The 26,422-nt window shown below is 46.6% G+C and overlaps 2 protein-coding genes across 4 annotated transcripts in view; one reads left to right on the top strand and one right to left on the bottom strand.

Annotated features, from left to right (window-relative positions):
• Positions 1-6,514, top strand: part of GRIN3A (glutamate ionotropic receptor NMDA type subunit 3A) — a 145,706-nt gene extending 139,192 nt beyond the window's left edge. Inside the window, exon 9 of the mRNA XM_084832163.1 lies at positions 6,172-6,514. Within this exon, the coding sequence (XP_084688289.1) occupies positions 6,172-6,514 (343 nt within the window). The remainder of the gene's footprint in view (positions 1-6,171) is intronic.
• A 6,248-nt stretch (positions 6,515-12,762) lies between these two features.
• RNF20 (ring finger protein 20) overlaps positions 12,763-26,422 on the bottom strand; it is a 28,961-nt gene continuing 15,301 nt past the window's right edge. For all 3 annotated transcript variants that reach the window (XM_084834731.1, XM_084834732.1, XM_084834730.1), the window contains 9 exons: positions 25,922-26,043; positions 24,474-24,868; positions 23,069-23,186; positions 22,485-22,634; positions 21,231-21,443; positions 19,767-19,892; positions 16,041-16,181; positions 14,922-15,023; positions 12,763-14,233 (listed from right to left, as the gene is read on the bottom strand). In XM_084834731.1, the coding sequence (XP_084690857.1) occupies positions 14,057-14,233; positions 14,922-15,023; positions 16,041-16,181; positions 19,767-19,892; positions 21,231-21,443; positions 22,485-22,634; positions 23,069-23,186; positions 24,474-24,868; positions 25,922-26,043 (1,544 nt within the window). In that variant the 3' untranslated portion in view covers positions 12,763-14,056. The remainder of the gene's footprint in view (positions 14,234-14,921; positions 15,024-16,040; positions 16,182-19,766; positions 19,893-21,230; positions 21,444-22,484; positions 22,635-23,068; positions 23,187-24,473; positions 24,869-25,921; positions 26,044-26,422) is intronic.

Genomic DNA, 26,422 nt, shown 5'->3' with positions numbered 1-26,422 from the left:
CATTTTGTGGTAACACTCATTTATTCTTTTAAATAGCATCTGTATTGAAACCAGGAAGAAACTGAGGGATGAAGAAAATAGCTTCTACTATATTACTGTTTCCCTGGGGAACAATCCTTTAATACTTTCTTCAATCATACATTTCTCAGAAGGCTCTTTATGCAGACCCATGACTTTCAAAAGTACTGGGACTCATCTAGTTCAATCAGGATGAATTTGCTAACTGCACATTCTTTGGCTCTGAGGTCAATATTCCCTACAAGCATATAGCAGAAGTAAGGAGGTCTTAACAGGATTGTGTTAGCTAGCTGAATGGAAGATGCCAGCAATTTACCATCAATTGGCGGCTGCAGTTCGCAGATTGTGGTGTAGATTTTATATCCTGCTTTTTCTTGAGGCTGCATACAAAGGGTTTCAACGAGAAACTCTGTAGCTTAGCACCAGCAAGTTCGCTGCCTCATGTACCCAAACCAGCCTCTCTCAACTTTGAGTCCCCGGATGATGTGGGACTACAGTTCCTATCAGCCCCAGCCAGCATGGCCATGGTGAAGGAGGATGGGTTGATATTTGTTGTTGTTGTTCAGTCGTTCAGTCGTGTCCGACTCTTCGTGACCCCATGGACCATAGCACGCCAGGCCTTCCTGTCCTGAGCTCTCTCCCGGAGCGTGCTCAAGTTCATATTCTTTGCATCCGTGATGCTATCTAGCCATCTCATCCTCTGCCGTCCCCTTCTCCTTTTGCCTTCAGTCTTTCCCAGCATCAGGGTCTTTTCCAGGGAGTTTTCTCTTCGCATTAGGTGGCCAAAATATTGGAGCTTCAGCTTCATTATCTGTCCTTCCAATGAGCAGTCAGGGTTGATTTCCTTTAGGATTGACTGATTTGACCTCCTTGCAGTCCAGGGGACTCGTAAGAGTCTTCTCCAGCACCACAGTTCGAAAGCATCAATTCTTCGGCGCTCAGCCTTCCTTATAGTCCAGCTCTCACAGCCATACATTACTACTGGGAAAACCATAGCTTTGATTAGACGGACCTTTGTCGGCAAGGTGATGTCTCTGCTTCTTACTATGCTGTCTAGGTTTGCCATAGCTTTCCTCCCAAGGAGCAAGCGTCTTTTAATTTCATGGCTACAGTCACCGTCTGCGGTGATCTTGGAGCCCAAGAAAGTAAAATCTGTCACTGCTTCCATTTCTTCCCCTTCTATATGCCAGGAAGTGATAGGGCCAGATGCCATGATCTTAGTTTTTTTAATGTTGAGTTTCAAACCAGCTTTTGCACTCTCCTCTTTCACCCTCAACAAGAGGCTCTTGAGATCCTCTTCGCTTTCTGCCATTAGGGTGGTATCATCTGCATATCGGAGGTTGTTGATAATTCTCCCGGCAATCTTAATTCCGACCTCTGATTCATCCAACCCGGCATTTCTCATGATGTACTCTGCATATAAGTTAAATAAGCAGGGTGACAATATGCAGCCTTGTCGTACTCCTTTCCCAATTTTGAACCACTCGGTTGTTCCATGTCTGGTTCTCACTGTTGCTTCTTGACCCTCGTACAGGTTTCTCAGGAGACAGGTCAGGTGGTCTGGTACTCCCATCACTTTCAGAATTTGCCACAGTTTGTTGTGATCCACACAATCAAAGGCTTTAGCGTAGTCAATGAAGCAGAAATAGACGTTTTTCTGGAATTCTCTTGCTTTCTCCATGATGCAGCGAAAGTTGGCAATTTGATCTCTAGTTCCTCTGCCTCTTCGAAACCCAGCTTGTACTTCCGGTAGTTCTCGGTTCGCATACTGCTGAAGCCTAGCTTGTAGGATTTTGAGCATCACCTTGCTGGCATGTGAAATGAGCGCAATTGTGCGGTAGTTTGAACACTCTTTGGCGTTGCCCTTCTTTGGAATTGGAATGTAAACTGACCTTTTCCAGTCTTGTGGCCACTGTTGAGTGTTCCAGATTTGTTGGCATATTGAATGCAGCACTTTAACAGCATCATCTTTTAGGATTTTAAATAGCTCGGCTGGAATACTGTCATCTCCGCTAGCTTTGTTGTTACTAATGCTTCCTAAGGCCCACTTGACTTCACTCTCTAGGATGTCCGGCTCAAGTTCAGTGACCGCACTATCATGGCTATCAGGGACATTCAGATCTTTCCTGTATAGTTCTTCTGTGTATTCTTGCCACCTCTTCTTAATCTCATCTGCTTCTGTTAGGTCCCTGCCTTCTTTGTCCTTTATCATGCCCGTCTTTGCACAAAACGTTCCCTTGAGATCTCCAATTTTCTTGAAGAGATCTCTACTCTTTCCCATTCTGTTGTTTTCCTTGATTTCTTTGCATTGTTCATTTAAGAAGGCCTTCTTGTCTCTCCTTACTATTCTCTGGAACTCTGCATTCAGTTGGGTATATCTTCCCCTTTCTCCTTTGCTTTTTGCTTCCCTTCTTTCATGAGCTACTTGTAAAGCCTCATCAGACAGCCACTTGGCTTTCTTGCATTTCTTTTTCTTTGGGACGGATTTCGTTGCTGCCTCCTGAACAATGTTACGGACCTCCGTCCATAGTTCCTCAGGCACTCTGTCTATCAGGTCTATTCCCTGAAATCTATTCCTCACCTCCACTGTATATTCATCAGGGATATGATTTAGGTCATACCTGAAAGGTTTAGTGGTTTTCCCTACGTTCTTCAATTTAAGCCGAAATTTTGCAAGAAGCAGCTCATGATCTGAGCCACAGTCAGCTCCAGGTCTTGTTTTTACTGACTGTATGGAGCTTCTCCATCTTTGGCTGCAAAGGACATAATCAATCTGATTTCAATATTGACCATCTGGTGACGTCCATGTGTAGAGTCGCCTCTTGTGCTGTTGGAAAAGAGTGTTTGCTATGATCAGCATGTTCTCTTGGCAAAACTCTATTAGCTTTTGTCCTGCTTCATTTTGTACACCAAGGCCATGCCTGCCTGTTATCCCGGTGATTTCTTGACTTCCTACTTTAGCATTCCAATCCCCTATGATGAAGAGGACATCTTTTCTTAGTGTTAGTTCTAGAAGGTGTTGTAGGTCTTCATAGAACCGATCAACCTCAGCTTCTTCGGCCTCAGTGGTTGGGGCATAGACTTGAATTACTGTGAATTTGAATGGTTTGCCTTGGATTCGTACTGAGATCATTCTATCATTTTTAAGATTGTACCCCAGTACTGCTTTTCCCACCCTTTTGTTGACTATGAGTGCTACTCCATTTCTTCTAAGGGATTCTTGCCCACAATAGTAGATATGATGGTCACCTGAATTAAATTCGCCCATGCCTGTCCATTTGAGTTCGCTGATTCCCAAGATGTCGATGTTCAATCTTGCCATCTCATGTTTGACCACCTCCAGCTTACCTTGATTCATTGATCTGACATTCCAGGTTCCTAAACAATATTGTTCTTTACAGCATCGGATTTTCTTTTCACCGCCAGACACATCCACAGCTGAGTGTCCTTTCGGGTTTGGCCCAGCCGCTTCACTCTTTCTGGCGCTACTTGGAAATACCCTCTGCTCTTCCCCAGTAGCATATTGGACACCTTCTGACCTGAGGGGCTCATCTTCCGGCGTCATATCTTTTAGCCTTGTGATACGTTCCATGGGGTTTTCTTGGCAAGAATACTGGAGTGGGTTGCCATTTCCTTCTCCAGTGGACCACATTTTGTCAGAACTCTCTGCCATGACCTGTCCGTCTTGGGTGGCCCTGCACAGCATAGCTTATGGCTTCACTGAGTTACGCAAGCCCCTTCGCCACAACAAGGCAGTGATCCATGAAGGGGTGGGTTGATATAGTCCAACAATATCTGGGGAGCCAAGGGTAGGAAAGGCTGCCAAACTCCATGCCCCAGGACTAACAGGAGGGGATCACTTAGGATTGCCTTGTGTCCACACCCACACTGTGCGTTTGTGCGTTGAGAGCCATTGTAGATTCTGCAAAACTGGGAGCCACATGACCACCACCCATCAAACACGGGCGGCTTCCTGTTGGATCAGCTGACGCCGCTGAATGCTTTTCAAGCGCAGCCCTACAAAGAGTGCAGTGTGCAAGTCAAGCCACTTATGAAGAATGTGTGAGTGGTTGTTTTGCTATGGCAATATTGCAAACAACGATAGGGTGTGGCAAATTGGGGTTTTTACATCTGGCAGTATATTCAGATGTGTGACTATACACACACACACAGAGAGAGAGAGAGAGAGAGAGAGAGAGAGAGAGAGAATGAGAATTTCCATGTAAGGAAAATGTCACATGGAAAATGTCATAGCCCTACATATTTTGGAAAATGCTTTAAAGTTTAAAGGATGGGCGAGTCAGGACCAGAATGGCCTGTATCCACCTGCTGTTATCTCAGACTGGGGATAGCAGTGGCATAAAGGATGGCAGGACTCACTCATGCAGAGAAGAGTGACTGCTCTCCCCAGGGCAGACGAGTCCCAACACTCACCATGTCCCACCCCCATTGCTACCTCCAATCTCAGATGCTCTCTGAGGGACTCTTCAAGGGGGCAGGGCTTAGAGCTTAAGCCCTGCCCCCTGGAAGAGTCCCAAGAGGTTGTGCAGGCTAGATTGGGGTGCCCTGTGGGCCACATTAGGCCCAAGGGCCGGATGTTCTGCACCTGTGCTTTAGACCTTGTCCCTCAAGCCTGTCCTTAAAATGTAAAGGCCAAAGTCTTCATGGCAGGCAGTTCCCTGTCTAGATCGTGCATTGTGCAGGGTGTTAGACTCATGCTGCTCACTAGCAATCTACCCTTGATTAGGTAATTTAAGTTCTCTATTAGCTAGCTTTCTCTGCAGGAAGATAACAGCTTCAGAAAGGAGTAAGATCTACAAAGCATTTTTTAATTCACCCCAGTTGCAGTCATGTGTAGTAGCTAAAGAGGCATGGTCTACCAAACTAAACAACAACACACACACACACACCACCTACCACTTAGAAATTGGCCTAGTATAAATATAATCTTCTTATGTTCTTATGACATGATAGAAGTGTACAGAATTATGCATGGTGTGGAGAAAGTGGTTAGGGAGACATTTTTTCTCCTTCTCTCATAATAGTAGAACTTGGGGTCATCACATGAAGCTGAATGAGATTTAAGACAGATAAAGGAAAGTACCTCTTCACACAGTGCATAGTCAAACTATGGAATTTGCTACCACAAGATGTAGTGATGGCCACTGTGAAGATTTGAGGCCTACAGAGGCAAAAGGAAAAAAGGGTCAGGCTTAGAGACCTGGAGTTTTCTGTTAGGAGGGTGTAACCCTGAGAGGAATTGTTTCATTTCTCCGGTTAAGTGTCAGTTTCATTTCTCCACTGAAGTTTCATTTCTTCCGGTTTGAAGCGGTACTTTCGGTTTTGAGGGAGGAAGGTATATAAAGAGAGGGAGAGTCAGTAAGGGTCAGAAAAACAGGGCTGCAGCCAGAGCAAGAGCAAAAGAGAATCAGGAAGAGCAGAGCCTGAAGTGAGAGCGAAGTCTGAAGAGTGAGCCCAAAGAAGCAGCCTAGAAAAGCCTAAGGACAGCTAGGGTAAAGGCACTTGCTTTTTTCAACTTTTATTTTCTCTTAATGCCTTTTGTATCACTCAGCTCTATTGTGTGAAGACCTTTACTTGTGATTGGCTAGCTTTAAATTTACCAGTAAACTGTTGTGGTTAAGTCCTGTATCTAGAGCATCAATCACCCCACATCTACAGCCTAAACCTCACATTACTGGGAAGGGGAAGTTGAAAAGAAGGAAAGTGGAACTCTTGAGGAGGCAAGAGATCCTAAAGGAGTTGTTCAGGGGGTCCAGGTCAAAAGTGGAACCTTGACAGCCACCAACTTGGCTGGCTTTAAAAGGGGGCTTTTAGACAGATTCACAGAGGATAAAGCTACTGATGGCTACTAGTTATGAAGGCTATATATTCTACCTCCACCAGTTGCTGGGGAACACAAGTGGGAGGGCGCTATTGCGCTCACGCCCTACTTGAACAGAAGTTTGGACAAGGTAGAACCTTGGTCTGATCCAGCATTGCTCTTTCTACGTTCTTACATAGACCCCGATCTACCTTCTGCCCAGCCCTGCTCAAGGACAATAGGACCTGGAGAGGGTATTGTTTGTTTCTATTTTACACCACTGGCACGGTGCAGGCCCTCTCCTAACTGTAAATGTGAAATTCGTTGTGCAGGTCCAGCTCTGGGAACAGCCAGCATTCGGTGTGGAACACAGCCAGCCCTGGCAACTGCCATCGCAGGAGATACATCTGCAGCGAGGAACAACAGAACAAGGTGATGCTCAAGCAGCAGGAGCTGCAAGACATCCCTCTTCCCCCGCTGGAGAGAGAATCCCCAGTGGCGCTGACCACGAATGGGAAAGCGGACTCCCTTAGCGTTGCTCGGACCTCGGTCATGCAAGAACTCTCAGAGCTGGAGAAGCAAATCCAGGCGATCAAGCAAGAACTGCAGTTAGCCATGAGCAGAAAATTGGAGCTGGAAGAGTTTCAGAGGACAAGCAGGCCTGCAGAGCCCTAAGTGGCTACGCTCCAGTCCTGCCCCTCCCGCCCCCCGACTCTTCCCCATAGCAGTTCATAATGCTATGAACTGCTGGTAACGCCAGAAAGCAGCGCCACACAGCCAGCAAGCAATACGTCCTTCAGTCGACGGCTCCCTCTCACAAAGCCAACGTCGCAGGAAGCGGCCTCTGGCATTTCAGAGAAGAAAGAGCTCAATCTCCATAGCCAGTCTTGGCCTAGCGGAAGGGAAGGGGTAACCTCAGGCTACAGGGAACTCTAAAACTCCAGGCTGTCCGGCTCCTGTTTTTTCTTCTCACCACACTCAAAATGGAATTTCCACTTTTTAGCCCTTTCTGTGCATTAATTTTTAAAAAAAAGAGCGAAAGAGACTTGAAACGATGATTCCGAATTGTGCGTCCTGGTGTTTGGATTTTGCTACTTGAAGTGGTTAAGGCCTGCCTAGGGAACTCCGCTTTTGCCCACGCTGCAGAACTCAAGGTCCTCTGGGTGCGATTCCTCCCCGTTATTTCCATTAGCCAGTCTCAACACTGATACCGATAAAAGTCCCCTAAAACAGTCAGACGCAAAGATCAATGTCAACAATCAATACACGTTTCTGTTATTGCAAGAACTCATGGAACTGACCTACACCTTATTTATTATTATTTTCATGTTGCCGTTGTTTTTACTGCCCTTTAATAGAAATCCAAAGGGCAGTTTACATAAATGGCAGGCGGAGGTACAGGCATTCTGGACTCTGCTTCTTCAGACTGTAAACAGGGGAGTCATATTTTTTTGAATGCTGTCCACATTAAAATCAAAACAAAATAATTTTTAAAAAATCATTGGGTTACTAAACCTCTCACTCGGGTGTGCTCAGTTACTATATGCAAGAAGTCTTTTACATGGAGAAGCATTCAAAGTATGACTTCCCACCTCCATCTTAAATGGTACCATCCAGAACTCTACCTTCCCATCGTGGATAAGGTGGGTAGATTAGCCCTCGGTGACCAGATACAGTTATTACTTTTCCTTACAAAATCCAGCTCTCTTGCCACTTCCTTTCTCAGAATGAACTGTCAGGGCAGGGCCCAACCACCCTCAGAGTCCTTTCTCTTGACAAAGTAATCCCACGGTTGCCCTCAGGAGGCCCAATGGCCCCACACTCCAGTTTTCAACAAAAGTAAAATTTTAGAAAACATTTTTAAAGCTGCAGATAAATGATCTGTTGTAGGGTTTTAAGGTATTTCCTGTTCTCAGAGTTCATGATCATGGAACTTGTTGTTTTAGGCCAGTGATCGGGAACCTCCAGCCCATCAGTTGGCCCCAAAGCCAACATTCTGGCTTAATGTTTTTGAAGTGCAGTGGTATCCTTCAGTGAAATGTGTTGTGTAAGTTGCCAGTGATGGCTTGCTCTCCGGTTGTAAATGTCTGTTCTTCATGCAGGTGCTATGCAAGCTGTGGGTGAAACAATATCTGGCATACAACGAACTGGCAAGCCGCCCCACCTCCCATGCTCCACTCATACATGCAAAGTAGTATTGCTGTTATTACCTACTTTACATATTACTTTGAGTTGTACGGTCCCCCGTCTCCATAGGTCGGAGATGGGGAAACCTTTGGCCCACAGGCTTAATCTGGCCCACAGAGGTTCACTAACACTGTTCCTTCCCCAAGCCAGGAAATGAGGCTAGTGGGGAGAGGAATCCCTGCTATGATCCGTGTTCAGTGACCGGAAATAACCCCTCCCAATGGTATAGGTGCTCCCACACCATTCAGATAACATGTATGTCTTCCTGTATGCAGTTAGGCCGAGCAGCATACCTAACTACCAAGCCAGTGATGCTCACAGTGTTAGGGGGCACACTGTCAGTGTGGAATGTAACCATGGAATCCAACCTAACCATAGGGCCAGAATACATATTATGTGAAATGGCGTGGGAGCAATGACAGAGGAGGTGCCAACCAAACCAAACTAATATGTGACTGGAACAATCTGATGACAGGCTTGCTTTCAAGTTCTTCTGCCAGCTGGGGATTGATCAGAGAAAAATCAGCCGACATATGTGCCACATGGGCTTATCTTTCAGAGAATGCTCCCTGTGAAAACAGCCACGTAGAGATGGGGGTCTACCACTGAATCTTGGCCAACAGCTTTCTTCCAGGATACAACACAGACCTCCCAGGCCTGAGAACCCAAGTAGGTGTACTGGCCAGTGCCTAGAGACCCTTCCCTCCCACCTGAGTTACCAGGCGATTCTACCCAATCAGAAAGCCCTTCTCTTTGCCCCCACTCTGATATATATTGGCATTTTCTAATATCCCAGCAGAAAGCCAACACTACAATGCATCTCGCATCTTTGGTGTAAATTAATAAATGAAGTCTTTCTTGACTTCTACGAGTCGTCCCTGGCCATCTCCTTTTCTAGGCTGGTTGGGGTCATGGTTGTATGTTCTTGGTTTTAAATAAATTTTAATATAATTTTTTTCAGGCTGGTGGATTTGCATTATGATCTGGGTTTGTTTGACAAGGGCTGGCCTCGGTGTCATAAGAGAAAATTCATTGCACGAGATAATTTTTTTTCAAAAGGAATGTCCAACCCTGGATTTCATGACTGTCTTGTCTCTAATGGAGGTGTATTATCAGCAAGGGAAACCTTTGAGCAGACATCATCAGCTTCAAAGCATCCACATGAACAGGATACGTTCAAGTACTGGACATAGTCCAAAGAAACCTAAGCATACTTTAGGTCCTGCTCAGCGAGGGCTGGCGATTCTGATGTCAGCGGGGTGGTGAATCCACTCTGCGTTTCAGTCAGAAGTCTAAAAGAGCTAGCCAAGGTGCTGAATGGATTCACCGCACCCATTGACATCAGAGCCACCAGCCTCCACTGGTCCTGTGCTGAAATTCCCAAGACTTAATTGCAGGGGGAGGCAACTTGGTGCCTTCCAAGTGCTTTGGACTCTCATCCCCATCCTCCCTGATAATTGACCGTGCTGGCTGAGGCTCATGGGAGTTTGAGTCCAACAATATCTGGAGAGGCACCGGTTTCTCACCCCTCACCCACACACTTGATTTGCAGAAGCTACACAACAAAAGAAAGCCATTCTTCGTGCAGTGCACAACTAGTCATGACATTCCCCATCACAAGACATGCTGATGGCCGCTAATTTAGATGGCTTTTAAAACCATTATACAACATTTATGAAGGTTAGCTCTAGTAATGGCTACTAGCCATAACAAGCATTGTATCTATAATGGCGGGATGCTGGGAATGAGAGACCATGGCTGTGACCTTTATGCCCCATTTGCGCACTCGGCAAGGGCATTTGGTGGACCACCTGGAAACAGAATGCTGGACGAGTTGGACTCCTGGTGCGATCCAGGAAGGAAATCCTTACCTTATGGGAAAACTTATGTGCATCACTCCAACCTCCCTACAAACCCAATAAAGACATAGCATAATACGTTAAGAAAATGAGCAGTGTGCTTGAACAGCCTTGAACTCCATAGATGGCCTGAAGCAACTCTATCTTGCTCTCAGATGTTTATCTGCAATACAAAGAAAAATAGTAGCCTACCTAGCAGGGTTGTTGAAAGGATTTCCAGAGTAATGTATGTGAGGTCCTTGAGCACAAGTGAAAAGTGCTCTAATACTACTCAGGCAATCAAGGCAAAGTTAAGCACTTTCCAGCTATCCCCACCAATTGTGGGGGTAGGCAACAAAGTGCCCACAGGCACCAGTGTCCCCAAACAACTTCCTTGGTGAATGCCAAGGTGCCCTATCCCTCCCACTTTTTTTTTTTAATTACACATTTTCTTGCTGGCAGCTGGGATCACTTCACAGCAAAGCAAGGGCCTCCAGCTGCTGCCCTCTTCATTTCCCATGAATGCCTCTGGGCCACACATGGGGCGGAGAGACGTCGGGCATGGTAATTTAGCCCATGATAAGCTGTGCCACATGCAGCCGCCATTTTGACTGCGCGACCCCTGATCTCAAATTCCCAAATGTGACCAAGAGCCCAGGACAGTCATGTACCCCGACCTACTGATTTGAACTGGAGAGACTGATGCGAAGGCTGAAGTCTCCTGTCAAAATCAATCCAGATTAAGAAGTGTGTCACTTTGCTTCCACCATTTTAGTTACCGCCAACTGGGAGAGAACAGAAAGTTCAGTCTAAATGCCATGAACTTGCCTGCCAATCACACCTTCCTTACAATTTTAATACTGGACTGGATTAATGTTCATATAGAGCATGGGTGGGTAACTTGTGCCCCTCCAGATGTTGGATTACAGCTCCCATTAGCCCCAGCCAGCATAGCCAATGGCGAGGGATGATGGAAATTGCAGTCCAGAGCCATCTGGAGAGCCACAAGTTTCCCACTCAATATACGACTAACAATATACATGCTCTTTATAGAGTCACATAATCCAAACAAAACTTGGTCCCTTCCCAGAGGAGTGTATAATCTAAACAGATTAGGAAGGGATGAGGACAGTGGGAGTGTACCAGTATGAACGCTTCAAGCCAACACAATTGAAAAGAGATTTTTTCCCCACTATCGCTCTCTCGCAGTGGATGTCTTGCATTTGCAAGAATCCATCAGCACCCGGGCGCACAGCTCAGTTAAAAAATAAATGCCTGATTTTATCTTAAGATGGATGCCTAGTGCACTGTACCAGTAAAAGAGTCAGGCAGGGTTCAAAGTCCTTTACGGAACCAGGATGTTCCAGTATGCCATGGTACAGTCAGGGGTGGTTGCTCATATTGACGTGTAAATATAAAACTGCTGAAAAAGCTGATGTCATCTGCCCTCAGCCCCAGGGAGAGGATGGGCTATAATTTGAAAAAGATTCAATATTCCATGCTATGCAAAAGTTCACCTGGCATGGATATACGAAGGTGCCATTTACCAAGTCCATCTTGGCCAGTAGCTGGCTTACTGCAGGAGGAACGTAGGAAGCCGCCTTCTATACCATGGGACCCATCTTGCCCCAGTCAACACTGCCCAAAGGGGATTTCCAGGGTTGCAGGCAGATTTTCCAGCCCTACCTGGAGACTGAAGCTGGGACCATCTGTGTGCAAAGGAGGTGTTCTACCACTGAGCCACAGCCCCACCCAGGGTTGCAGGCAGAGAAATGACTACCTTTATGATGCAACCCAAAGCCTTGAACCGGCTTCTCCTCCTGATGCTTTACATTGAAGGAAGGGAACAGCTCAGCAGCCAAATGCCAGACACTCAAGGCTGCTATGCTGGGCACCAGAAGTAATCTTCCACTGAATGATTGGTGACTAACAGCAAACACAAACTGCAGAAGTGAGTCTAAAGATGCCAAGTGTTTTTGCAGTCGAGGCTGGACTTCGAGCTGTGCTTTAATGCGCTCCACTGAGAACCTGAACTTTGCCCAAGATCTTCAGAAACACTTTTGGGAAAAGCTTAAATCTCCCCCTCAGCAAGAGCTCTTAAGCTTGAATACAGGGGTGTGGAACCTCACTAGGGGTCCCCAGAAGGTCCCTCCCCCTGGTTCCATCCCCTTTTCCCCAACCACCTATTGTGGAGTGGTTACCCATCTTTTGTATGGCGTTTCCCTCCATTCTAAAAGGTTGAAACGTCTCTCGTAAGGCGTAGTTACTGGCAGAAAGAGCTTTAAACGGAAATACGCTGGAATTTGGCCCTGCCCCTTTTGACTGTGGCCCCACCCACCAGCGAAATGCACGCGCGTGTGCGCACACACACACATGGAGCTTCTCCAAAATGGTATTCAGCCCTCAGGCTGAAAGAGGTTCTGCCCCCTGCCTTAATGTGCCTCAAAAGGAAAGGAAAGGTTCCTCCTGTGCAAGCACCGGGTCATTGCTGACCCCTAGAGGGATGCCGCTTGCGCTGGCATTTTCATGGCAGACTGTAGCGGGGTGGTTTGTCATCGCCTTCCCCAGTCGTGACTACCTTTCCCCCTGCAAGCTGGGTACTCATTTTACCGACCTCAGAAGGATGGAAGGCTGAGTCGACCTGAGCCGGCTACCCGAGACCCGGCTTCCGCCGGGATGGAACTCAGGTCGTGGGGAGAGTTTCGGTTGCAGCACTGCTGCCTACCACTCTGCGCCACACGAGGCTCAATAACGTGCCTCAAAACCCACATACAAATACAACCCCCTGACACACACAACCCCCCACCCCCACCCCAGACAAACAAGCCCTGGGATCTTCCAGTAAGCAAAAACAGTGAGACAAAACTCCAAGAGAAAGCAAAAATGAGGGTCTACCAAGACAGCATAAAGAACCAGAGAATTTTATTGAAGATACACTTCCAATCAGTCATTTTCATAGCCAAGAAGAAAAGTATTTTCTGGAAGAGTAAGAGGAGACCAATAGAAGTATCTGATGAAGGACTGGCCAGTCTCCCCCACTTGCCCACCCAGCCTAAAGGGGGCTCCTTAATGGAATGGTGATCTCAAGGGCCTGGTCTACACTTCAGCCCTGTATGTCGGTCCTATATGGAACAGGGCACAAGCTAGCCTCCTTCACTGCACATTGAACTTCCAGAATGAAATCAGACCCTGCACAATTAAATGCCTATGCACGTCAGCCCCATTCGTGCAATCCATCTGCTGTGAAAAAAATGGTGGGCGGATCGCAACAGCAGCTCCTACTCACAGAGGCCTTTAAGAACGTAGGCTCCAGTTCGCACAGAAGGCTCTGCACACTTGGTATGTGAGAGCGCACCCTCTCGCAAGGCCGTGTCGTGTCATACACAGGGTCTACTTGAAGAGCCAAAGCATGAACCAGTCCAAGGATGTGGTTCCAGCTCTCTCTTCTTTTGGTGCATCAAGTACAGTTCACAGAAGACAGAAGGCCACGTTTCCTTTGGACACCTCAACCTCCATTGTGTACTTCATTGGCAATTCTTGCCCCATTTCAGAGGATCGGTGTCAAGCACATCGGTGGTCGTTCCATTGCAATCGTTCTTAAGACGCTAGAGTTCCTTCCTTCTGCCCACAAGCTCTACCATGGTTACCACAGGTCACCCTGAACAACCCCTACAAGGAAGAAACTGTGCAGACCCATCACGACGTCGCAAGCCCCTCAGCCAATGCAAGTGGACATACACAACACGTTGACTGGGAAGAAGAGGTTTCTCTTTTATTAGAAAAAAAAGGGAGGAACAAACATTAACTCAAAACAATGGGAAGCCTCTTTAAAACTACCCCAAGCCAATTCCCCAGTTTTAAGGTTGCTGTCTAGTTTAGCCACAGGCCCATTCGCATCACCCACTGAGTCGGGGCCCATTTTGCCACAGTAAGTCATCCTAAAGGCAACAAATGAGGACTGGTTTGGGGAGTTTGGTGGTGCTAAAAAAAAAGCCAAAAAGGAAAAAAAACCTGAAGAGAACAAACAAGAGAATAAAAATAAAATAAAGCTGTTGTATTCTCTATCCAAAGGAGATTTGCCTTAAAAAAATAGGGGAGGAGGCGACAGAGAGAAGCAGTATCCAGCCTGCTGGTGAGCGACAAGCATGGTGGTGGGCAGCAGAGAGGTCTCTTTGGCCTTACGGGGCTGGACTCAGCCAATGTAGATACGGTGGAAGTCATTGGCCCCAAAAGCAGCGTTGCACTTGGGGCATTTGCGCTGCCGGGTGTCGTAGCGGGTCTTCACGCACTCGAAGCAGAAGACGTGGAAGCACTTGGTGAGCACGGCGTCCTTCTTGCGCATGTTGCAGCAGGGGCAGGTCAGGCGGGCCTTCGGGAAGGAAGTTGCACGGGTGAGGGCCAACGCGGCTGCTACTGAGGGTACGTTCCTACCTTATATCCCATCTGGGAAACTATGCTTGCTGTTTACACCGGGGCTGTCGAACCTCAGGTCTGCAAGGTCATTCCGGCCTGCCTGGGCTTCCAATCTGGCCTTCTGAGGTTCCCCAGATGGCCATGCCCCCTTTTTCCTGACCCCACCCACCCCATTTCCCTCGAACCCAATCCCCCCCCCCATGTTTGGGTGGTTCCTGGGTTTTGTGCCATTCCCCCACCCACCCCCATTCTAAACAGTGGAAATGCCTCTCCCGAGGCTTAGTGACGGCAGTAAGAGCTTTCAGCTACAATATGCCAGTATTTTGGACACACCCCTTTTGCCTTCAGCTCTGCCCACCACTGGAATGCCAGCCATGAGAGCTTCTCTGAAACTGAATTCGGCCCTCAGGTTGGAAGAGGTTCAACACCCCTGGCTTATATACCAAGAGTCAGAGAGTTCCCTTCAGCAATAAAACAAGAACTCAGGCTTACATACCGTAGGTATTTCCAGAGTGTTTCAGCCATGCTCCTTACCGATCAACTCCCTTGGGCATTACTGATGGAGATTCTGGTCCTTTCCAACCGTAAACCCCGCTAAGCCCGCAGCCATCACCCCAAGGGGACTTCAGTGTCAAGTTGCCTACCTTGTAGTCTTTGATCTCCTCCATCAGGATTTCATCACAGTTGGGAACCATGTCAGGTTTCTTGGTGGTCTCCAGTTTCCTTCGTAACCTCGAGATGTCTTCCTGCAGGGGAAACAGTAGCCAAGCAGGCCTGTCGTTGGGGCCTCTGAGCTGCTCCACTGAATGGTGCAGAAGAGGGGGCAAGGTTCCCAGCTCTGAACGGCTAAGCCTGCCAAAGCATTCATAAGCACCTTCCCCCCTTTGCTTTTTTTTATCCCACTGAAAAATAGCTTTTTCTCAGGAGCAAAAATGAGGGAGGAAGTAACAGTCAGGCATTCCTCTATTGTGCCTGGATACAACTCCAGCTGAGATGCGCGCACATGCACACACCTGAGGCCATCAAAGGGAGAGGAAGCAGCAGCCCTTCCAGTGTGTCTAGATCCAACTCCATGTACCAGCTGAACTTTGCAACTAAGAACATTCTGCCTGATTTGGCTTTTTTCCTCCTCTCTCCCAACCCCTTTTGCTCGCATGTTGTATCTTTTAGATTGTACGCAGGGACTGTGTTATTTCTGATCTGTCTAAGCTGCCCTGGGAGCCTTTGCTGCAGAATAAAAATGCTTCAAAAAAATCACAGAATGCAGCACATAATGCGCTCACAATGTGCAGGAAGCATGTGTGGACTGTCAAGCCACTAACAGAGGTGCTTTCAAAACAAACTAGACAAATTCCTGGACAATATGTCTATGAATGGCTATTAGCAAAATGGGATCTACGAAGGCAGTATATATAGCCCTTGATGCTGGGGACCATCAACTGGAGGAGGGCTCTTGCCTTTACAAACTTCCTAGAGGCATTTGGCAGGGCACTGCTGGAAATCAAATGCTGGACTAGGATGTGTAGCGTTGCACAGCAGTTCTTACGTAGGTATTCACAGCCAGCATTTACCACCCAGAAAAGCAACAAATGGAAAGAGCTGAAGGTGAGCCATGTAAGGGAGGCAAGTATATCGAGGAGGTGGAAACCAAAAGCACTGGCCCAGGAAAAGGGGCAGCCCAGCGACTCAAGTTAATGCAACTGGAAGCAAAGGCAGTTTTTGCTCAAGGTGGCCGGTCAAGCAAGCAGCTGCATGCCCGTTACCTGGGCTCGCTTGAAGTTGAACATGTCCTTCTCCTTCGTTACACTGTTTTCCACAATCTCATCCTGGAAGTCATGCAGCTTCTTCTGGGCCAGCTCCAACTGCGCCCTAAGGTCATCAGCAAGCTGAGCCACATCCATAGCCTAGAAAGAAAGAAAGAAAGAAAGAAAGAAAGAAAGAAAGAAAGGAAGGAAGGAAGGAAGGAAGGAAGGAAGGAAGGAAGACTTTGTGGTTGTGCATATTACCAAAACAGACAGAAGCATCCAAGAGCTCGGACCTGATGTTCCACCTTGCTCCTTAAAGGACATCTGCAGGCCTTTTGTCCAGCGCTCTCCTTATAAGTGGTGAGCAAGCTTTCAAGCTCTCTTTGGAGAAGTGTTCAGAGAAGATTTGTGTGTTGTTGAACACACACAATGCCAAATGAGCTGGGATGAAGGCCAAGAGAAGGGAGGAGGAGGAGGAGGAGGAAGGGTTCCCTCCTGGAGAAATCACACTTGCCCAAAAAAGAGGGGATGGTGCAAGTGCACCAGTAGCAGCTAACATTGTTAGGCATATTAACGTGTAGTGCAGAAATAGTCACACAGCAGAACCTAAGAATTACCCAGTTGGGTTCACACAAAGGTCTGCTCCAGGAATGGGAAATGTCTGGCCCTCCAGATGTTGTTGGACTTCAACTCCCATCATCCCTCACCACTGGGTATGCTGGCTAGGGCTGATGGAAGCTGCAGTCCATCAATATCCGGAGGGCCACACAACTCCCATCAGCTTTAGACCGCACAGCCAGTGGTGAGGGATGCTGGGAGCTGCAGATCCGCAGATATAGTTGGACTACAACTCCCATCAACCCCAACCAGTGGTCGGGAATTCTGGTAGCTGTCGTCCAAAACGTCAGGAGGAAACCAGGCTGGGAAAGGCCGACACAAACGGTTGTGTGACCCCATAAGGTAATTCTTATCTCTGCTAATTTCCGCACCAGGAATTCATATACTGAACAACAATAGCTGTTGCTGGTATGGTGGCCAAACAGCGCAGTTTTATTTGGGGGGGCGGGGGGAGCTCAGCTGGCGCTCGGAGGTCCAGCTAGTGCAATAGCATCCATTCACCCCGTTGCACTGATGCAATTTCCCGAGGAGGGCTTGCTTTCACAATATCATCATCAATCGCATTTCTTCTCCTGACCTTCCACCCCTCCACTCATTCTCCTTTCCAGTTACTCTCATCACTTATCCCTCCCAGAAGGCCCCAGCAACCTAATTATTTTCATCGGGCCACCCTGCTCATTATTCCTTTGAAGTTCTGCATTTCCTTTCATCCACTGACCCTTTTTGTCTTCGTCAAAATCACTGTGTGGCTACTGCTTCTCCTTTTCCAGTTTTCTACTCCAGAGGGTTTGTAATCTGTTTTTGGTGTCCTAATTACAGAATTATTTGGGATTTCTCAGTGTTTCCCCGTGGAGGGAGAACAAATAAAATAACCATCCCTCCTTATTAATGATGAGACAAGCATTCAGAAGGGCTCGCACAACCACTGCAGCTCAGAGAAAGAAGGCTACGGGGATATCTTATAACTATCTTTACGGCACTAGGCAAAGTCCATCCTGCTCCCTCGAGCTTTTAATGAAATTTGCTCCGACATTTGGAGGAACTGCTCTCCCTGTCGTGTGACTTGCTCCTTAGTTTGCTTTATCAATTGTATGCTGTCAATTGCTGTTTTTATTATGTAGTTTTCTCATGATGTCATCTTGTTTGATCTTATTTTGTTAGCCTCTTTAAAATGTGTGAAAAAGGATATTAAATATCCAGCTACATTTTGTATTCTTTCTGAAGGCCAGATGAAAAGATTTTTGGATCCTGATGCTGCAGAAGCATTTTTAATTGGTATTAAAATTAAATTAAGGGAACCAACTCTCTCAGCCTCCGGAGTTAGAACTTAGCCATTTTTACTGTTCTTTTGAAGTGTTGTTTGGGCTTTAGCTGATAAGATGTCTGGGCAGTATGCCAAAATAAATGTTTGCATTTTTTTTCTTTCTCCTCTTTTTTATGTTATATTGTAATAAAGTGCATATTTGTGCGTGTATGTGTGTGTACACATATAAATATATTTTTAGATATATTACTTAAAATATACAAATGATTTGTTCCTGTTTTTATCCTTTTCTTAAGCTTCTCTTTTTCCCCCTTTTTATTAGTATTATTATTAATATCATTATGGGATTATTATTATTACTAATCCTTGTTGGCTAAACCTTTAATGTTTATTAATACGTGTTAACTAAATAGTAATTTATGGCCAATGGAAATGGATTGTTTGCTTCTATTTCTGTGCTATAAGACGTTTGGATATTTGGTTTGTTTTTATTGAAGTTTAATATAATTCTGTTTTTTCTTTTTTCTTTTTGTTTCTTCCTTCTTTTGCTATCCTCCCTTTTTTCTTTTTCTTAGAATACTGTAATGTTGGAAACTGAAGATTCTGATTATATTGTTGGTAGTGTTTATTTCATTTATAAAAATAAAATAAAAATAGATTTTTAAAAATAATTTTTTAAAAAAGGCAAGATATAAACTGTAAAAATAATGAAAGAGAATATGTGTTTGTCCGTCTGTCAGCGCCAAGACTATGAAACCCAGACATCGGGAACCTGGCATACATACTAAGGGGATGCTAGGGGTGTGAACCTCGAGGTTATTTTGGTTTTAAAATGGATGAATTAATTTTAATTAACCGAGGGAGCAATCCAGTGGCCACTAGACACTGTATAGAGGGCCGTAGGATTTTTCGGGTTTGGGGACCAGAGCTCTGAGCTTGGTTCCCAGAAACCATGCTCCCTGCCCCCTCCCCCACCTCTTGTACCCCGTGCGGTTCTTCCCCGCCAGCTACTTCTCTGCATTCGGGAAAAGAGGGCGAAAAGAGGGCAGTCCCAGAGGTGGGGGGGGGGAGGGGACCACAGAAGCCTCTTTACGAGGTTTCCTATGCGCTCTGCAACCTCCCCCCCCCCACTCCGACACCCCGGCTAGATGCATGAAATCGCACGTCTAGCTAAAAATGCAGGGTGGCCAGACCACGGCGGAGACGATCCCCTCCGGGCTCCAGCCACGCCCTGCATAGGATAGCTGCCAGCCTCAAAGTTCGAAGGCTAGCAGCTATCTTCATAGGACTGCAGCCTTAAATGTGTCCATGTGGTTGAATCCTGCAGTAACATCTTTAGCCACTAGGAGCAGACTTCCTAACCAGCACACAGCCTTGCAGTCCTCACTGTCTGAAGTCAGGGAAGAACAGTAGGCCGAGGGGCAGTTATATGGCCGCTCCCTGTCAGGGGAATGGAGGGAACAGACCCTGCCTTCAGGGGGCTACAGAAGTGTACAGTGGTAGCGGCTGTGTCTAGGGGTGCCGGCATGGCTTCACTCAGATGGGCCAGGCACAACGTGTCCAACTCTGGCAGCTGTGTAAGTCTGCTTCAAGGCTTCGCTGTACCAAACTAAGGGCTATTCCAACCCATGAAAAGCCGGGTCTGTTTGCTAGTCCTAAAATAAAAATCACTTTTCCTTTTTAAATATTGTCATGTATACTTATACGCTGCTCAAGATGTCGAACATGGTTGTCCCACCACCACCCCATCCCCATCAAAGCAACCCTGTGAGGTAGCTTAGGGCTGGGAGAGAGTGACTGGCTCAAAGTCACCCACTGGGATTCATGGCTGGTGCAGTGAACTTTGGTACAATGGCCGTTACCTTACGCTTGTTCATCTCCAGCGCCTGGGTTCGCAGCCCCAGCTCCTTTTCTCCAGTACCAATGTTGCTCTGCAGCAGATGTTCTTTCTCCTCTAGCTTACGCACAACTTGTAACTGGGCATCCACCTTCAAGGGGCAAAGAGAGAGGAAAAGAGAAGCATTTAGCAGAGAATTGTGCACACCTGGCGCTAGCACATGTCAAAGTTCTGCGCCACAGTAAAGCAGGATCCTGAGCTTCATATAAACTCTGCGAACCTGTTTATTTAACACAATTTATTATGCTTTCACTAGTTATGGGGTGGGGAAACTATGCACAGCCAACTGGAAATCTCCCCTCGCCCAGCATCTGACGTGTCAGCAAGCATTGCCAACTTCCTTCCAAGCTTATCTTCCTAGTCCAGGGATGAGAATCCCTCCTAGTCATCCCTGGGAATCTCATTGAGCCTTGGAGGCCTTGCTCTTACTGAGGTGGGAAGCTTGCCTGGACCGCAAGGAGACTATGATGTGGTGTCTCATGCTGGTGAATGCGCCTCCATTCTAAAAAACCTCCCTCTACCTGGATAACTAGTATGTCAGGAAGAAACGTTTTTCTAAGCCATACCTTTTCCCTGACATACTAGTTTTCTGGGTGCAGGGAATGATTTTCTGAAATGCCTTCCCCTTGGAGGCCCAATTGGCGCACACATTGGCCTCGTTTAAGCACCAAGTAAAAACATGGCTTTTTACCAAAGTGCTAAATGCATTCCCTAGCACATTGTTTTAACTCTTTTACTGTTTTGGGTTTTAACTGGTATTAGTTTGTTTAATCGTTTAATATGTTTTAGGTGTTTAAATTATTTATTGTTTTATACTTTTTAAATTGCTTTTATCTGTACGCCGCCCTGAGATCTTAATGATATGGGGGGAGATAGAAATGTTTTAAATAAATACATACATAAATTTTCTAAGAAAGAGCATTCAGTCATGTGATACACACACAAACACATGGCCTTTGCAGTCTGAAGCTGTAGGCTTATCCCTGCCTTGAGAACTAGGCTGAGACTTCAGCAAAAGTTGCCCACCTGCTTCCTAGCATTGTAAACCCCCCCGGGGGGGCTGTGACCTTCCAGATGTTGTCAGGAGTCCAACTCCCATCAGCCCCAGCCACAATGGCCAAGGGTGAGGGATGATGGGGTTGTGGTCCAGCAAAATCTGGAGGGCCACAGGTTCTTCCACCCTGTGGCAGGCATAAACATGCTTTTGCTTCAAGGTGAAAGTCAAGATTGTCAGAAAACTGAATTCTGCACCCTGGCCCAGGCTGAGTGTTCTTTCTGCGCTCCTGCAGAAATGCAGTGCATGTGTGCACACAGGCTTAAGTATTATACATCAAGGTACAGTCTCTCGCTGTTCAACACAAACCATGTCTTGGCTCACAGAGGAGTCCATTTCCGGCCCTGTACCTCCTCCTCTCGCCTTCCCAGTTACCTGTGTCTTCAGGGTAAGAACCTGGTCTGCCAACTCCTCCTTCTCTTCCTTTAGCAGCTTGTGGATCTGGTTGGATTTGATGCGTTCCGACATGAGCTTGAAGTTGGCATCATCCTTCTCCCGCAGCTGTTGCATCAGGCGGATGTTCTGCTCTTGCATGTCCTCAAAGGCCTGGCCTGTCACGTCCATCTCGGAGAGCAGCGCCTCTTCTTCCTGCAATCAAGCAGGAAGGGAGGCTATGATTTCCATCCTTTCTTTGGACTGTTACACAAAGCGCCTTTGTGTTCACGGCCAACTTTAAAGAGCCCATTAATTCAAGGTGGCCTGAGAAGCGACTAGAAAGGATTAAGCCTGTAGAAGGGATGCTACACCGATGGCACAGAAGATGCTCTGATAAGTTCTCATGTGCGGGAATTAACTGAGGCCATTTTTCCCAGATGGTACCTCTTGTTTCCCCTACCAGATGCCCTCCAGGTGGGTTGGACTACAACCTGCATCACACCCCAGCCAGCATGACCACTGGCCACACTGGCTAGAGATGATCAGGCTCGTGCAGTGGCTTTTTTGGACATCCAGGTACGATATCCCACACCTATCAAGTGATTCACAGGCCCCTGTGCTCTGGTGCACCTTGAGTTCTTCAGCATGGGGTAGATTATATATCATTTAGGTTATATGGGCACTCCCCAGCCGAGGGTCCCAGGGCATAGTCTGAAGGCACGTGAGGCAGCCACCTTGCTGATGCTAAGCAGGTTTGGGTCTGGTCAGTGCCTGGAGGGGAGATCACCTGGGAACCACATGGAGCCACCTTGAGTTCCATGATGGACAAAAAGTAGGATATAAATGTAATGAATAAAAATAAAGGGATATGACGACGACACCCAAATGGCTAGGCGAGGAACAAAGCAGGCCCCATCTGCTTTGGATGGGAGGGGCCTCAGCTCAGTGGTTGAGCACCTGCTTTGCATGCAGGTTCAAACCCTTGCATCTCCAGCGAGGGATGGAAAACCCCCTGCCTGAAAACCTGGAGAGCCACTGCCAATCAGTAACAATTCCAGCTAGATGGACCAATAGTCTGACTCAGTAGAATGTGGCTTCCTATGTTCCAAACTTGGGACAGAAAAATATCACCACCCTAAGAGCCCATTCACCTCTCAATAACTCTCTTAAAAGAAACCAAAGGTTCTGCGTCCCAGAGGCACGAGACCGTGGCCCCCACACCGACCAGAAGGCCCTCTCACAAATGCTCCTCACCTGCTTAGCCATGGCTAGTTTCTTCTGCAAGTATTCTATCTGTTCCTCCACCGCCCGGATCTTCCTGAGAGCATCCTCATCGGCCATCTTTTTGCTCTCTTTTTTCTCTTTGTCCTCCAGTTCCTTCACTCTTTGCCTTAGCTCCTCCAACTGCAGCAAAGAGAATGGGGAGAAGGAAGGGAATGGATTTCAAACCAAGAACGGGGATTTTTTATTTTTTATTTTAAGGCAGGAGAGCTCAAAAGGTAACAAACGTCATCCACAATCTCCTGGGAAAAAAATTATTCTAGAAAAAATATGGTTTCAATGAATTGACATGAATTCACTGACAGAAAACCAAACTTATCGAGTTGTAAATATGGCATTAGCAGCATGCCATCCCACCTTGAATTCTCGTGTTTCACAAATAAGGTCTTGGCCACAAGGGATCATGAAGAGTCAATGCAGGACATTTCTCAGTTCTCTCCAAGTTACTAGGCTGCTTTATGATGCATTGTGCACCATACTGAAGGTCCCACATGGGACAGAAGGGCAGGATATAAATACTTTTAACAAACAGGTTGGGCAACAGCAGACATGATTACCTCAGCTTTGGCCTTCTTCTCAGCAGCCATCAGTTGAACTTTGTCTCTCTGCTCCTTTGGGGCAGAGCGGTACATATCTAACAACAGCTTCATTTCTTTCTGGCTTTCTTGGGCCTTCCTGAATAGGTTGAAAGATAAAACAGGAAATGTGGCAAGAGCAAAACAGAACACAATACCGTCTCCTTCAAATCAAGAACCATGCTTTCAACTTCCTACCGTGTTAAGGCTAAAACAGCAATCTTCTCGTGGGTCTCTATGGGCGATGCTGGGGGGCCCAAACAGGGAAACGCCTATCCAAATATACTCTGCACAACTGAACTGGAATAGCTCAGTAGTTGATTGTGGCTCCCGTTGCAGTCACAACTGGATGCTCCAGAGGAAGCATCCAAGAACCATTTCTCATTCACTGAGAGTTTTAAGAAATCAGGGCCTCAGCATCCCAGAGAAGACTGGCTGTACCCACCCATACCGCCCCTAATACTGGCTAATAAATACGGCAATGTGCCTTTTCACCAATCTTAATAATGCAATGTGTTGTATGGGGGGTGCGGGGGGCTGCCTTTGAAAAAGGTCCAAAAACTTCAGGTAGGCCGGACTATGGCTGTGACACTGCTAACTGGGAGATCTTCTCCACCTCCCAATCTATTTCTGGAACCAATTCAAGGTGCTGGTTTTGACCTCTAAGGCTTTTCAAAGTTTGGGACCAGGGTACCCAAAAGACCATCTCTCTTCACTTGGATCTTGGGATCTTCTTCAGAGGCACTTGTAGGACTGACTCTACCATGTGAAGTGTGGTGAAGGGCTACTGAAGAGAGGGCGTTCTCAGCGGTGGCACCCCATCTGTGGAATGCCCTACCCAGAGAGGCTTGCTTGGCGCCAACCTTGGTGTCATTTTGGTGCCAGGCAAAGGCCTTCTTATTTTCCCAGGCCTTTTAATCTGCCTTAGCTTTAAGCTGTTTTAACTCTCTGTGACTGCTTTTATGCTTTATTTTTATCCTGTTTATTGTTACTGGATTTTAAATGGATTTATTTCTTGTGGTGTCCTGCTCTGAGAAATTCATTATAGGGCAGCTTATAAATATGGTCAAATAAATAAAAACAGAACCCTAAAGTGGATACAGTCACTCAGTGTTTGACAGTTCTAGTCCCTGAACTGGAAAAGAAATCCTGCTTAGCCACGTATGTTGCACTTTTTTTCTCCCGAGGGCCATTGCTGGCAGCCCAGGAACCATCCCAGATGGCTGTTGGTGAATCCAGGCACATCATTTGGGATCTTACTCAGACAGCTCAACTTTAATCAATCTGTTGTTCTCCTTTTCTCTTTGCAACCCCCACCCCCCAAAAAGACATTTCCATCCAACCATCAAGGGACAACTTTCCAGGAAAAATGTGTTGATCATCTTACTTAAGATCAGCTTTCAACTGCTTGACCAGTTCCGCTTCCTTTTTCCTTCCATCATCATGCTTTCCTTTGTCCTTCTCTTTGGCAGATTCCCTCTCCTTCTCAGACTCCTTCAGCTTCTGCTTCTCCCGTTCCCTTTCTTTTTCCTTCTCCTTCTCCCGTTCCCTCTCCTTCTCTTTCTCCTTCTCTCGCTCCCGCTCCTTTTCCCGCCTTTCACGCTCCCTCTCCTCTTCATCCCGTTTCGCCTTGGTTTCAGGGGCATCCTCGGGGGGGCCCTTGGAGGTTGCGGCCTGCGAAGAAGGATCGTCAGGGTCCTGCTTGATCTCCAGCGGCTCCTCCTTGGGGTCCTCGGTACTGGATTGGGAGTGCAGGAGGGCACTCCCACTGCGAGAACGGGTCTGGAGCAGAACAGCAGAACACACACAGGCAAAGCATATATAAGAAATGCTTTTCCGCAAGGATTTTTTATGGTCTTCTCTTGCCCTTTGGCTTGACTCGACTTGGCAGTCAATGACACATCACACTCAGGACAAAACTTTTAAAAGATACATTTGTGATCTGCACACAGTCACTCCAAAAAAGTAAAAGTAAAAGTAAAAAGTCCAAAAACCCCACCCTGTTTGCAAAGTGTCCACACCGACAATTGGACATTAGTGCATTTTTAGAGCTTTGCACTGCTGCTGGTTTTTACTTCGGTTTTAAAGGTTTTTGTATTGTTTTACACTGTTCTTGTATGTCATGGTTTGCTTTATGATCCACCCAGAGTGCTCTGGCTACTGGGTGGTACAGAAAATAAATCAATAAATATGTTCTCTCTCTCTCTCTCACACACACACACACACACACACCCACACACTCACTCACTCTAGGGCTGTAGCTATTGTTTATTTTCAGCATTTTTATCCTGCCTCATAAAAATATTCGACATAGTTTAACCAATTAAAACCTTTTGAGCAACTATAAAAAATGAAATATTTTTAATACAAATCCTTACAAAAACTACAGGTGGAAAACACCATCTTAGAAAAGGCATTTATTTATTTATTCATTCATTCATTCATTTCAATACCACCCAATAGCTGAAGCTCTCTGGGCGGTTCACAAAAATTAAAACCAAAGAGCACACAATAAAACAATATAAAATATATAAAACATTAAAACCACAGTATAACAATACAACCAGAATAAAACCAGAATAAAACCTAGCAGCAATGAAGAGACTTAAAATACAGATTTAAAGCAGCAAAGCTGAAAGTCTAGAAAGCTAAAATCCTAAAATGCCTGGAAAAATAAAAAGGTCTTCACCTGGCGCCGGAAGGAATACAATGTACAAAATTTCTCTCTCTCTTGCGCGCACACACACACGCGCACGCACACACACAGGACCCTTATGTAACACACTGATGCACGCCTTCCCTCCACCTTCTGCCTTGCTTTGCCCCCTCCCTTACCTTGCTCAAGTCAGACTGAGCCTCCCGCAGCTTCCGTTTGTACCTCAACACTTCCCCTTTCAGCTGGTGGTTGTGGTTCTGGAGGCTGCTGATGAGGTGGCGCATCTCCCGATTGATGGGGCCTACACAAAAACCATCACACAAGAACAGCAGCGTTACAGCCAGACTTCTCAGTTCTGCTGTAAAGATGGTCCCAAATGGACCATCTAGTCAGTTTCCAGTCACCGAAGGGCAATAACTACCGGAAGGACTGGAAATGAGAGCTTGCGGAAAACACCAAAATGCTTGATATCTCACCTCCGATTACCAGAAGGCCTTCTCACACCACTTACAGTGGGGCTGGGGAACCTGCTACTACTCACACACACACCCCTCCGAGGGCCACATTCCCCTGGGAAAAAGTGGCCAGGGTCATAAACCACCAACACTGGAGCCAACACACACATAAATACCCCATTCGTACACCTTCTCTGCCATCTTCCCCTGCTGCACTGATCTGGA

This window comes from Heloderma suspectum, chromosome 2 (assembly GCF_057233095.1).
Source record: "Heloderma suspectum isolate Gila_16-S chromosome 2, 16-S_ref, whole genome shotgun sequence".
NCBI classification, from domain to species: domain Eukaryota; kingdom Metazoa; phylum Chordata; class Lepidosauria; order Squamata; family Helodermatidae; genus Heloderma; species Heloderma suspectum.
Note: the sequence above shows the minus strand (reverse complement) of the source record. Positions and strands in the feature narration are given on the sequence as shown.